General features: G+C 42.5%; 1 protein-coding gene across 1 annotated transcript; it reads left to right on the top strand.

Annotated features, from left to right (window-relative positions):
• The first annotated feature begins 1,428 nt into the window (after positions 1 to 1,428).
• On the top strand, positions 1,429 to 13,635 carry LOC147242008 (uncharacterized). Its single transcript, XM_086192341.1, has 2 exons — positions 1,429 to 1,963; positions 9,581 to 13,635. The coding sequence occupies exons 1-2, from the start codon at positions 1,702 to 1,704 to the stop codon at positions 10,813 to 10,815; spliced, it is 1,497 nt and encodes a 498-aa protein (XP_086048467.1). The 5' UTR covers positions 1,429 to 1,701; the 3' UTR covers positions 10,816 to 13,635.
• The last annotated feature ends 346 nt before the right edge of the window (positions 13,636 to 13,981 follow it).

The following is a 13,981-nucleotide window of genomic DNA, read 5'->3' as shown; positions in this document are numbered from 1 at the left end:
AACATCCCACAGGAGACGTGCAAGAAGCTTGTGGACACGTACAAGAATTGTCTGGAAGCAGTCATAAAGAATAAAGGCGATGCCATTGACTATCAAATAAAGACGATGGACTAGGGTATGACAACTGAAGCACTTTTGCGCTTACTATGGATTTCTCCTTAAGTCTGAATTCTTGCTTGTGTTGTACGTCGCTTTGGACAAAAGCGTCTGCTAAATTAAATTGTAGAATTGTAGAATAATTTTGAACATGGTATTTTTTTGTGATGGACTGTGTCCAACTACATTTCATTGTACAGAAATGTTCAATGATGAAGAAAACCTTAAAACTTATCTTGAGTCTCATGGCCTCTCAGTACTATGCCCTGCCTGGCAAGGTACTGTATTGATCCCACAATATTTTGCAGGCAGTACCTAGCATCCTCCACACAGAAAGATCCTGCGCATGAGCTGGGACTTGAACCCAGAACTTTCTTGCTGAGGCCACAGTGCTAACTGCTGCACCACCATGCAGCCCTAAATGTTAACTCTAAATGTTAAATCCAAATCTCAATGTTAAATCTAAATCTTCAGTGCAAAACTAAGTATTTAGCTAACATGCAAATTTACACTGCCGGAAACCGGAAGTACCAAAATAAAAGTTTGAGAAGGTTGGATTGTTAACTCTAGGATCGAAAAAAAAACAGGATTAAAACCATTTTTTTGAGGGGGGGGGTTAGGGAGACGTTATCACGATAGTAATTACCTAAAACAACAAAAACGTGTTGGCAGAAACTTCATTTGAAAGACTGAGTTTGCAATGTCCCTTCTCCTTTGGCAGGACACTGTATATGCTGTACTTACTACAGCCAGCCACCAGGGGGCTCACTTTGGCTGAGTGGTACACTGCACCTATTCACTCCACTGTGATTACTCGTGCTCCCTCGCCACACGGAGAATGTTGTTTTAAGCTGAATGTGACCAAATCCTACTGTTCGCTGAAGCGACCCAGAACAAATGCCGAAAATATTGACAGCTTCCGCAGAGAACACACGCTGCCTTTCATCCGCTCCAGCCAGCAGGTTGCATGGAATTTGACGAGTAGATGGAGTGACAGCGGGGACAGCCAATAACATGTAAGTTAGCGAGAACCCGGCAGCCGATCAGGGAGCGATATTTACGTTCTTTCTTCTTTTACGGACTTCTAGCAGAGACCAACATTTAACTCTTTGTGTGCCATAATCATTGCCTAAACACTACGGACAGTGTTGTAAGTGACGAAACAGTAGCGGCTGAATATCGGTAGGGACGCTAGGAACACGTCCCTACCGATATTCAGCCAATTCTACGCCGATGGATCATTACTATGAGCACAGCTTACTAGGAGAAATCAACTCCAGATGTTCCCAGACGGGGAAAACCTACTGCTCCTTGCTGGTTCACCTTTAGAAAGGAAGCTACAAGAGACGCGCGAACCAGAGGGTGGAAAACACGGCGTTTCACTGCTTTGGAGATTTAGAATCCCACGCTAAACCGGAGAAGCGGGACCTGAATCAGTCACGTGGCCACTGCCAACTGGGGAGGCTTTTAACGTCACCACATACGTCATCAATACGCGCTTCACAAAAAGAGAAGAAGAGCAAGAAGAAAAGGCAGTACGCTTGTAAACAACAAGGAAAGGAGGAGAAGTCCGTGAACCCCCGGCCTCAGTCTTTGTTTCGTAACATGTGCGCCGCTCAGCTGCTGCGGGTGTCGGTCCAGGAGCGGATCCTCGCCGCCGCTGAAGACTTCCTGCTGCAGCTGGGAGGAGACTCAGCGGCTGGGGTCCGGGTGCTGAGAGCGCTGCTCACCGAGCGGCTGGCTGCGGCCGCGGAGCAGATCGTGGCTCTGCTGGAGGAAACCGTGGCGGAGTACGAGCGGGAGAACCGCCGGCAGAGGTTGCTGCTCGATGCCGTGCTGAAGCCCCGAGTCAGGCTGTACAGAGCAGGTGAGTCCCCGCACACTGACCAGGACAACCGGTGTTGTTTCGCTACCAGCAGCATAAACCTATAGCGATGTCTATCAATTTATCCCACCGCCTCAAAAAACTGCTACTTTGTGTCTCAATACGCCAAGTTGGATATCAAATAATGCTCCATTGTAAAAACCCCATGATTCACTTCTCCACATGAATGTGGGTGGAGGGAGCACATTATGACAGGCCGATATTTTCTACCTAATAATGCTCCCAGTAGAGGGAGGGGGCCCCTCACCTTTGTGATACTGGACACGTTCAACATGGGACAGCAGAAGAGACGTTCCAGTCAACTTGGACCTTGAAATGCTTCCTATGAAGCCACTCCTTCGTTGCCTGGGTGGTGTGTTTGGGATCATTGTTATGCTGAAACCCTCAGCCACGTTTCATCTTCAATGCCCTTGCTGATGGAAGGTTGCTTTCACTCAAAATCTCTCGATACATGGCCCCATTCATTCATTCTATGTCTAGGTGTTCTTTGGGAAGATGGAGGAGGTGGGACAGATGGGGGGGGGGGGGGGTGGCCGTTGTGGATGGTCTTGAATGTAAGCTGGAGGATTTTGAATTGATTGCGGACCTGAGCCAGAGGAGCTGTTGGAGGACCGGATTGATATGGTGGATGGAGGGAGTTGGAGTTATGATGTCGGATTCTAAGAAATTGAAAAATAAAAACCTGTTAATTGTCATGGTAAACCAAGTCAAATTAATAAGGTCCTCATGTAACTTGCTGAACAAACTAGTCCATGAAAAGACACAGAAGTAAAACTCATACCCATCCGTCCAATATCAATGGACATGCCAAGCCAGTAAAATCTAGTGGACATGGCTGCCCCCTGGTTTTGGTCATTCCTGCATGCCCCCCCCCCCCCCCCCCCCCCCAATTCGTGATGAATGAAATCCACAGAAGAGTTAAGAGTTCTCTGGCCTCTCTTGTGGACGTTATCGAGTGGTGCAACGGATCAAAAACTCAGTTTGGATTGTATCATGGTTTTGAGTCATGGATCAGATCATTTTTGGGATTAACAGGAAAAAAGGAAAAAGATAAGTAACTTTGCTCTCCATTTATTTTGTAGAACTCTTAGTGCAACATTTTTCTGCTCATTCAATGCAAAGAACATTTAACTCGAGATGTCAATCCTCATGTCTGCAGCTATAAACACTCTGATAGCGTTTGTTATGGCCTTAGCTCACTGATCCTGCCGCTGAAGGCTGTTTAAATGCGGTGGTGATTAGTGGTTGTTGGGCAGCATTCGTCTTGGATCCTGCCAAATGGGTTTCCACTCTCATGGCTTTCTTGTGCCACAATGCCTACATCTCCTCCATCATTGTATTTTACAGGGAAGCCAAAATGCTCCCATACATGGGACTTAAACAATGCAGGTGGTTTTTCAAGCTCCTCTCCTCCTCTGCTAGCCATGACTGCCGTGCCACTGTGCTTCTTTTGTTTGGATTGAACAGGTGGCGCCCTCGACCGGCTCCACGTGAACACAACTCTTTATTTATTTTGTCAACCAATTTGCGAATCACGTGCTTGCCGAACTGTGAAGAGAGATCCGTGTGGATCACGGATCAGTGATGATCCATTGCACCACTAATGTTATCACTGTTCTGTTGCCAAGGAAGAGCTGCCCTTATACAGAGAAGATTCAGAGAGTACTTATACAAAAAGACATTTTGCCAAGACTTGGATATATTTGAATCCACTTTTGCCTTCTCGCACATTAATGAAAATTTCTCTGAATAACGCCTTAAATTACATTTTTGGGATTTAGATATAGATTTAGAATATCCATTTGGTTATTTCCCCCCAGACGGGTACTCTGTCACCTCTTTGCACCTCTGCTCCATATTCTCATGTAAAAATTGTAAAACACACACACACACACAAAATGTAGTTTTTGATGAAAACACATTCATGCACTTTCACCCATAAATGCTGGACATGTTCTGAAATCTATCAATGGAGTCAGATGAACAGTGAAGAACACATAGAATACATCAGTCAGTTTATAAACACCATGAAGAGCAACATGTAAAACCCTTCGTCTTGTTCGTTTGCCTCCGTCTTTTTATTGAATTCGGACACTAAATCAATTTATCATGGACCTGCAATGGCTCAGATGTCTGCTGGTGAAAGGGCACAATAAAAGAAATATATACTTAAAAAGTACTACTCACTTCCCCAGCTAACAACTCCACCTCTACCTGGGGTAACACTTCTTGACAGGTATTTAATCTGAAAAAACACTTGGGGTGAATCAAGGTTCCTGCGGGGTCAAAAAGTCTCAAATTTTGACTGTTGAATTAAGGCCTTGAAAAGCCTAAAAAGGCCAGATTTCCAACCTAAAATTTCATTTTGTTAGGTCTAAAAATGCTTAACCCCCGTTCATTCCTAGAAACAAAGACCACAGAAAGTTATTAATGTAATAGTAGAAAGTCAGTGGACACGGAGTGGAATTATAAGACTAATTGCTACACACACGGTTGAATGGCAACCATGTTTGCTAGCCTCATTACTTGATATGCAAAGTTTTAGGTTGACATTGAATTAATTACCAGACCTCTCAGAAGAGGAAAGGCTGCTGTCATTGGCACTGGTTACTGCTGATGAAGTTCTTGGCCGAGCGTCACGTCAGTTATCAAATATGGTGCATTGCTCTGTTTTTAAAGGTGCCATAGAGAGGTTGAACAGGGTATTAATTCTTGTTGTGTGGTGTGATTTGTAACCCCACTAAAATGGTTGGGTCTGTGATGGCTCAGAAGCTTCCTAAAGGCTCTCTGAAACTGCTATGTTACCCTGTTGGGTTTAGAATGCCTCGTTTGTCCCTATTGGGGTCCTTTCTGACCTCGTCTGGCAACCTCATTATTTATGCAAGTGCATGAGTTGACGGCGATAGGTTGCCGTTGTTTATCTGGCAACCTCATTCAACTACTACTCTGTGATTGGCTGCCCTCACTGTCACTGAAAAGAAAGCTCTCCCACTTTCTCGGCTAACTGTGTGACTGCTATGCTACTGTCAATTGACAACATTCCATATCATACAACAAGAAGATGTTTCAGAATCCAGGAGAAGCTATTGTGTACGTGAAAGCCAAAATTCTACAAGACTCTCCATAAGACTGGCCATGCTTCAGATGGAGGGAGAGCAAATTCTACATTTGAATAAGGTTGGTGCTTTCCACTACATTATCTAAACACAACTTCTGAATGACAATTTGTTCACTACCACAGAGTCATAAGGCTCACAACTGTTCCGAATGGAGTAATAGAAAATAACCGAAGACTTGAAACTATGCTGTTTTTCGTTATCTCCCTTTGTTTACAGCAGAAATAATAATTCAACAGGTCTGGGTACTATGGCATCTCTCTATCCTTGTTTACATTATTGTTTCCCTTTCTATACAGCCTATGCCTGGTTCTCAGATAACAGAAGAGTTGTGCATTCTCTGATTTTTGTTTGAGGAAAAAAAAAACACCTTGAAGTTGACATCTGATTTGTTGCTCTTTCAGGTACCTTGTGCGAAACTATGTTCTACACACAGCAGAGCCTGTTTCTTTGGAGATAAAAACCTTCTGGATTGCAGCTCATACCGTCCCATTTCACTCTTAAAAGAAGACTGTAAAGTCCTTTCCAAAATTCTGGCCTGTCGTCTAGAGGCGGTCCTGCCTTCAATTATGGCAGATGATCAAACGGGCTTTATTAAAGGTCAGCACTCCTTTTTGAACATCAGACACCTGTTTAATATTCTTTATGGTGCCACTCCGCCCGACATTCCAGAAATATTACTTTCACTTGGTGCTGAGAAGGCATTTGATCTGGTGGAGTGGGACTATCTTTCTACACTCTAGAACAATTTGGCTTTGGTGAAAAGTTTGTCTCCTGGATTAGAGTTTTATCCTCTGTCCCACTAGCAGCCATCCGGACAAATAACAACCTCTATTCCTATTTCCCTCTCCATCGTGGCACCCGACAAGGTTGTCCCCTGTCACCTCTCCTTTCCACCATTGCGATTGAACCACTGGCTTTGGCACTACGTGGTGAAACTGATATAAAAGGTATATGGAGGTATGACTCGAATAATAATAATCTTTATATTATTGGACAATTTGGTATCATGATTTATATGGAATAAGAAAAACCCTCAAATATGAAGGAGAATCCTACAACGACACAGACAACATGGAGAATTCAACTTCCCTCACTTCCAGTTTTAGACGAGCTTTCTCTCTTAAAGACCTGCCCGTTTGCGCTCCCATAATAAAAAATTACCAGTTCATGCCATCAGTTACAGATAGTACTTTTCATGAATGGGCTGATAGAGGAGTTATCACAATAGAGAATCTATTTGTTGATAAAACTTACACATCGTTTGACCAGTTAATGCTTAAATTCGATGTCCCGAATTCACATTTCTTTAATTTTTTTCAGCTCCACAGCTTAATATCTACATCATTTAAAAATTTCCCTTCCCAGCCTCCCAGCTCACTCTTAGACTCCATTCTGAAGATCAACTCAAGCTCCAAGGGGGCTATTGGGAAAATATACTCCTTACTAAATGAAAATAATTTGGAGCCTTTACTGTCATTAAAGGATCAATGGGAAGCCGATTTGGGGTGTGAACTTTCTGAGGAGATCTGGGATAGTGCTTTAGATAGGATGCATTCCTCTTTGATCTGTTTACGACACAGTAAACAGTCCAGTTTAAGATTATACATCACCTTCATTGGTCTAAAACGAGACTGACAAAGTTTACACCAAGCATTGATCCTATCTGTGATAGGTGCAAACTCATGCCAGCCCCCTTATCACACATGTTCTGGTTCTGTTTGAAGCTAGACAACTTCTGGCAATCAATATTTAAAACTCTTTCAGATGTTATACAAATGCCTATAGAACCATCGTGGGTGGCATGGCTCAGGGGTAGAGTGACCGTCTAGCAACCAAAGGGTCGCTGGTTCGATCCTTGACCCCAGTGACCATGCTGAAGTGTCTTTGAGCAAGATACTGAACCCATAATTGCTCCTGATGAGTAGGTTGGTGCCTTGTATGGCAGCTCCACCATCAGTGTGTGTGTGAATGGGTGAATGAGATGACACTGTAAAGCGCTTTGAGTGCCGCTAAGGTAGAAAAGTGCGATATAAAATTGAGTCCGTTTACCATTTTACCATCTGCCATCACTGCCATATTTGGAATAGTCCCATCAAAAATTCACCTTAACAGCCAGGCAAAAAACATGATAGCATTCTCATCTTTCGTAGCAGGGTGACTGATACTCTTTTAATGGAAGGAGAAATTTCCCCCTTCCTTAAGATGTGGATCAATGACCTTTTGCATTATTTGGCATTAGAGAAGATTCACTATTCCACGAGGGGATGTATCCAAACGTTTTATACTACATGGGAGCTTTTCTTAACCTATACAGAGAAGTTAGATATTGCCAATGCTGATGTTTTGTGGGACTGATCCTGTGTTGTGTGTACTTTAAAACTCATAGGATCTTTCCTGATTGATAATACTTTTTTTTTTAGTTATTATTATTATTATTATTGTATTACGATTCGTTTACCTTTTTTCCTCTTTCTTTCTTGTATTATTACTAACATGCTGATGGTGCAGTGGTATTGTTGTGGGGATTGGGCTCCGTCAGAGCGAAGGGGTTATGCTGTTTGTATCTATGTGTGTAAATATCAATAAAAAAAACGTTTTTTAAAAAAAAACATTTTATGGCATCTGTTACACATGGCTGACTCTCCATCCTCCTATGTAAAATTCAGCAAAACTTTAAAGTGTTTCGTCTTCAGCATCTTCACTAATCCTCTGGCTGTAAAGTGTGCTGAGTAGCAGCACTAACATCAAGCAAGTTGAGACCAGGTAATCAAGGAGCGGTAAACAAAAAGTCAGGCACCAAAATGTTCATTCTTACTTGGTCTGGTTCGTACTGTTTTGATACCAGATTTCTGTACCAACCCTATATTTGAGTTATCACAAGAAAGCAACAAGTTGACTTTTTACTTTACTTTATCTTTATTTGTCATTGTATGTATTGACAGCATGAGGTGATAATCATAGATAAATCAAATTTAAAAAGATAGTATTGCTACAGGTGTAGACATTAAAAAGTGCATAAAACCTCACACACATCCCACCCACACACATCTACATTCATAAATGGAAAACTGCTATGCTTTGGTAGCACTAAACTCACCAGGTGAACGTTTGACACAAGGGGGCCCTAAGCAGAATTTGAACCCCCCCCGTATACTGATCATGGAATCAGAATTTTCCAGTAATTAAAGTGAATGAATTAAGTTATTCAATTATGTTGTCACTTCTTTAAGACTTTCAATATGTTTTTTTAAAAAAAGCAAAAAGACCCTCAATTTGGGGGCCCAAAGCTTATTTGCTTATGCCTTATCACACAAATAAACTCTACATACCGTTGCATCCTCAGCCAACAGAAGGACATCACGTTGTCGGCGCCGATTGTAACAATGCGCAATGTCCTTTCATTTTGCTGTTTCTCTGCTTCAAAAATTGACAAAACAAGCGCAGGCAAAAAGTGGCGGTAATTTGCTGATGCAGCCGGTCATAAATCGGTGTCAAAGGAGAAGACATCGCATCGTTATTTCCAGTGAGTACGCCGCACGGCAGTATGCAATTTGGGACAGCACTGCACCCTCAAAACTTGCTCGCTGCACACTTGAGTACATAGTATTCTTAGTATACTCAATTTGAAAATTTTAAGTCTGCAGTTTGGAAGTATTTGATTTGGGACACACCAGTAGAAATCCGTATCTGACATCAGTGCCCTTTGGTGACAACCTTGGCGGCTGCAGGCATGTGTTGAGCTTAAAGATTAACGGGCTCTGTCTGTTACCCTAGTGGAAACCTGAAGAATGGAGTTCAGTCAAGTTAATGCTTTTGTACTTATTTGAGTTTTATTAGAATAGAAAGATTTTACAGAATATTTTTGATTTGAATTGCATCATGTAGGTCTTAAATTTTAGTTTTTAGGGTCTCAGCAGTGCTAGGTAGAAAAACACTTCATTGGTGACACGTTACTTCAGAGTTCTGTGCCAGTTATGAATTCGGTCCCCGCCACAGCTCTCCTGTCTGCTCCAGCTGCAGCAGCAGGGCAGCAATGTACGGCTGCTCCGAAGTTCTTGGGCGTGCACATCGAGGAGGATCTGCCCTGGAGCTGCAACACCACTGCAGTCATCAAGGAGGCACAATAGAGACCTCACTCCCTGGGAGCACTTAGGAGTTCCTGCCCCCCACTGAACCTGCAGTGGGGGGAGAGTGAACTCTCATTCTCTTACAGGATCGCATTATAGAAATTAACATTCCGACTAGCAGATGTGTTTATGAATGGACCAAAACATTCAGTGGAGGGGACCAATGACCTTTGACAGGAGTGGCACAACATTGATCCAAGCATCTGAATCCATTGTTTCTGTTCCCAGTTTGCTGACTGGTCGTCAGTAGCAGGATGTCTCTTTTTATTGAGTTGATTTCTGTTTCTGTCTGTTGCTCCGCTATTTCAGAGTCAAATGAAGAGATTTCTGATGTTGCTGTTTGTGTCCTGCAGACGTTGCAAAGCTGCTGGTGATTAAAGAAGAGGTTCCACCTGAGCTGCAGGACCCAAAGCCCCCACACATTAAAGAGGAGTGGGAGGAGCTCAGGATCAGTGAAGAGGGAGCGCAGCTTCTAGGGCAGGAGAAGGCTGATATCACCACGTTCCCCTTCACCCTTGTCCCTGTGAAGAGTGAAGGGGACGAAGACAAACCTCAGTTCCCACAGCTTCATCAGAGTCTGACTAAGGAGACCTTGAAAGCAGAGTCTCTGACCAGCAGCCCAACTCATCATCTGAAAACAGAAGCTGATGGAGAAGAGTGTGGAGGACCAGAACCAGAACCAGGCAGCAAAGTAGATCAAGATACACTTGTACAACCCCGGACTGATGACCAGATGTCAGACTCTTCTGGAGCTGAGACTGAAGTCAGTGAGGATGATTGGGTCAGACCTGATAACACGACCACCTCTGAGCACAAGGAATCCTTTTACTCAAGGAGGAATTTGCTTCAGAAATTGAGACCAGGACAGGAAGCATCTCATTGCAGCTCCAAAGAGCAAAAAGTAAAGACGGAAAGGGAATCAGAAATCATTACCTCTGGTGCTTCTGAATCTCAGACAGAAGTTCGTAAGGATAAGCATCCCTTTAGGTGCTCAACATGCAGTAAAGGTTTTAGATACAAAAGTAGTTTGGATACACACATGACAACGCACACTGGAGAGAAACCATTCCCATGCTCTGTTTGTGGCAAAAGATTCTCAAAGGGAAATCTGAACAGACACATGAGAACACACACTGGGGAGAAACCATTCCCCTGCCCATTTTGTGGCAAAGGATTCTCAGAAAATGAACATATGAAAATACACATGAGAATTCATTCTGGGGAGAAACCATTCCCCTGCTCAGTTTGTGGCACAAGATTCACAGGAAAGGAACATCTGAAAACACACATGAGAACACATACTGGAGAGAAACCATTCCCCTGCTTAGTTTGTGGTAAAAGATTCCCAGTTAAGGGGAATCTGGACTCACACATGAGAACACACACTGGGGAGAAACCGTTCCTCTGTTCAATATGTGGCAAAAGATTCTCAAAAGGGTATCGGAAAAGACACATGAGAATGCATACAGGAGAGAAACCATTCTCCTGCTTGATTTGTGGCAAAAAATTCTCAGTTAAGGAAAGTCTGAAAACCCACATGAGAATGCACAATGGGGAGGAATTGTTCCCCTACCCATTGTGTGACTAGATTCTCAGATACAGTTGCCCAAAAAATGAGTGTTCTGCTGTAAATCAAGTGGGTTAAAGTTGGTCCAGTGCTACATTATGATTTAACAGATGACATTGCCCACATTGCAACAGACAAGTTAATACTGACTAAATTCCATGCCAAAAAAAAACCAAAATATGAAGTTCCCTCACTTTGCATTAACACATTGTCACGTGTTCTAAAAAAGAACATTTCAGTAGTATTATTTAATGGAGCAAAAGCAAGGCTACTGCAAACAAGACCAACAGATAGAAAAGTCGCTGACAGCACTTGGTTCACATAGGACTGATATGTAGAGATCGGTTTGGCGTTGATGTCTGAAAGTCATTGCTCCCCAAGAATCTGCGTCTCTTTCAACATTGTTTGCAAGTGGAAGGACATACATTTTGTCCTTGGACTTAACCACTACACATTTACGTTTGAGTGATTGGGAATGCATGGCAAATACATTATTGGTGTGAGACACCTCATTTATAAAGGTGGAAGATCTATTTATCTGAACATCTTAACAGAACTTTCCTCCACGCTGTGCAAGCTCTTCTACTAAAATACAGAATTTGGTGGATGTCGAAGAGGCCCCATCATGAGATGTAAAAGCCACCAGGGCCATAACTTTGCAGAATATTCACCAACTGAATTATTTCTCTTTTTGAGAGTTGTGTTGTTATATGAATTATAAACCGCACTGCTACAAATGAAACAGTCATAAAATAAACCTGAATGAACTGTCACTCCTATGAAAGTTTCAATAGGCATCCTCTGCAACACAGATGTGCTGCCTTTCTTCAAGCAGCCCAAACCTTTGACATTATGTTGAAGCTCCTTTGATATTTTCTTAAGATAGAGGTACTTTGAAGTTTGTCAAATAATGTCTTTGTGCTGTCATTAGCATTTGCCATTGTAGTTCCTGCTTTTGCTGAGAGACCCCTCCAGCGAAAAAAATCTCTTGACTATTTGTGTTGGCACATATGTAGTTCCACTGAGAAACCTAAGCAAAGTCCCATTGAATGACTCAAACGGAAATGTGGATGTTGCCCACAGTTGTCCTAAGTTGTGCAGCCCTGCTGCCAAGCACATTAATAATTGCACATTAAAAGAAGCATGGGCTGCTCGGTGGTGCAGTGGTTAGCACTTTGGCCTCACAGCAAGAAGGTTCTGGGTTCGAGTCCGGGCTCGGGCGCGGGATCTTTCTGTGTGGAGTTTGCCTGTTCTCCCCTAGGCTGCATGGGTTCTCTCCGGGTACTCCGGCTTCCTCCCACCGTCCAAAGACATGCACTTTGGGCCTAGGCTAATTGGATACTCTAAATTGACCGTAATGGTTGTTTGTCTCTCTATGTTGGCCCTGCGATGGACTGGCGACCTGTCCAGGGTGAACCCCGCCTCTCGCCCATTGCCGCTGGGATAGGCTCCAGCCCCCCCGTGACCCTTAACAGGAATCAGCAGAAGACAATGGATGGATAAAAGAAGCATTGGCAGTACCATAAAGTTTGTCAAATTTAAGCACAAACTTTCCCAGACCTTGTTCTGCCTCATCCATGTCTCACTTTGATGGCTTCCTGAAGAAGAGTGTGCATTGCAAAAACTAATTAAAAAAAAGATGATTCCAAAACAGTCTGTTCCAGTTCCTTGAGCTCTGCCACAAAAACAGTTCAAATGTGATCATATTCAGCTTTCTTTTACCAGATTGTAAGCGTGGTATACATATGTTGGCTTGAAGATTTTTTTGGTGACAGTTCTACGACTTGACACTGACTTGGCCATATCTGAAAATTAGTGCTGTTGAAAACTGGAATTCTATCACAGTTCCACATAACTGATAAATCATCATACCCAATTTTCCACTCTGCTTGAGTATTTGGTATTCGGCCCGACACTGAATATCTGAAACAATGCCTGGAATTGATTCTCGTCAATTTAAAAGTATACCAGATTTTTCCAAAATGTTTACTATTTGGGTTGATAGACTAAGTAAAAGAAAGTTAAGACATCAATTTTGACATCAATGTCAAATTCAACATTCCAAGAAGAACAATTTCTTGGAGCTGTCTCACTGGGTCCCATATAGCTTTCACAGTTGAGACAATAAAAACGGGCACATACTGGCCAAACTGTCCATACGCTTTATGAAAAAGATATGCGGTTGCTGGCACCAAGCCAGGGAAATGTTCATGAAACACTGTCAGAAGATCCTCAAGAGTGACTCTTGTCACATTGTGCCTCAGTACAAATGACATGAGTCAGAGCAGACTTTCCTTTAGTGAGGGAGCACCAGGGTGTACTGGATGGTCATCATGGTGTTTCTGGAATACAAGACAAGGTTGCTCACATTCATACCTGAAACACAATGGGAGAGATGAGCCAGATTATAATGACAGTGTTTTCCTATTGCGAGACGTCTCATACATGGAATGGAAAATTACTTGTCTTCTTCCATCATCTTCCTCTCTGTCGTCATGTCCACCTCCATCATCTTCCTGTGTCATCATGTCCACCGCCATCATCTTCCTCTCTGTCGTCATCTCCACCTCCATCATCTTCCTGTGTCATCATGTCCACCTCCATCATCTTCCTCTCTGTTATCATGTCCACTTCTATCATCTTCCTCTCTGTTGTCATGTCCACTTCTATCATCTTCCTCTCTGTCGTCATGTCCACCTCCTTCATCTTCCTCTGTCGTCATGTCCACCTCCATCATCTTCCTCTCTGTTGTCATGTCCACCTCCATCATCTTCCTGTCTGTCATCTCGTATACTAAAGTACTGATATTTGTGAATTTAAGTTTTGTAATGTCAATGTTTATGCGTCAAATACATTAAAGTATGTTTTTCACGTGGAAGTAGTCTCAAGTCTTTCAGCCTTTAGTATACTGGTAATATATTTGCAAGAATGTGCAAGGTAGAAAGCAGTATAGCACAGTAATGATAAAGTATATTGTTTATTAACTGAAAAGTATGCTTCTTTATTAACTGGAATAAGCGAAATCTATAATTACACACATTATCCCCGTAAGAATATATTAAACGTATAAAGCTTGTATATTTTTACGACGCTTAACTATTTTTAATGTACTTATAATACAAAGTACACTTTAATTTTACTAATTAAACCTATATTAGTACAGTAAAGTCATACTGTATACTTAAAG

The sequence above is a fragment of the Aulostomus chinensis genome, chromosome 21 (assembly GCF_037954235.1).
Source record: "Aulostomus chinensis isolate RoL2024-O1b breed Wild chromosome 21, RoL_Achi_v1.0, whole genome shotgun sequence".
NCBI classification, from domain to species: domain Eukaryota; kingdom Metazoa; phylum Chordata; class Actinopteri; order Syngnathiformes; family Aulostomidae; genus Aulostomus; species Aulostomus chinensis.
The sequence above is the reverse complement of the archived record's forward strand: the minus strand, read 5'-3'. Positions and strand labels throughout refer to the sequence as shown.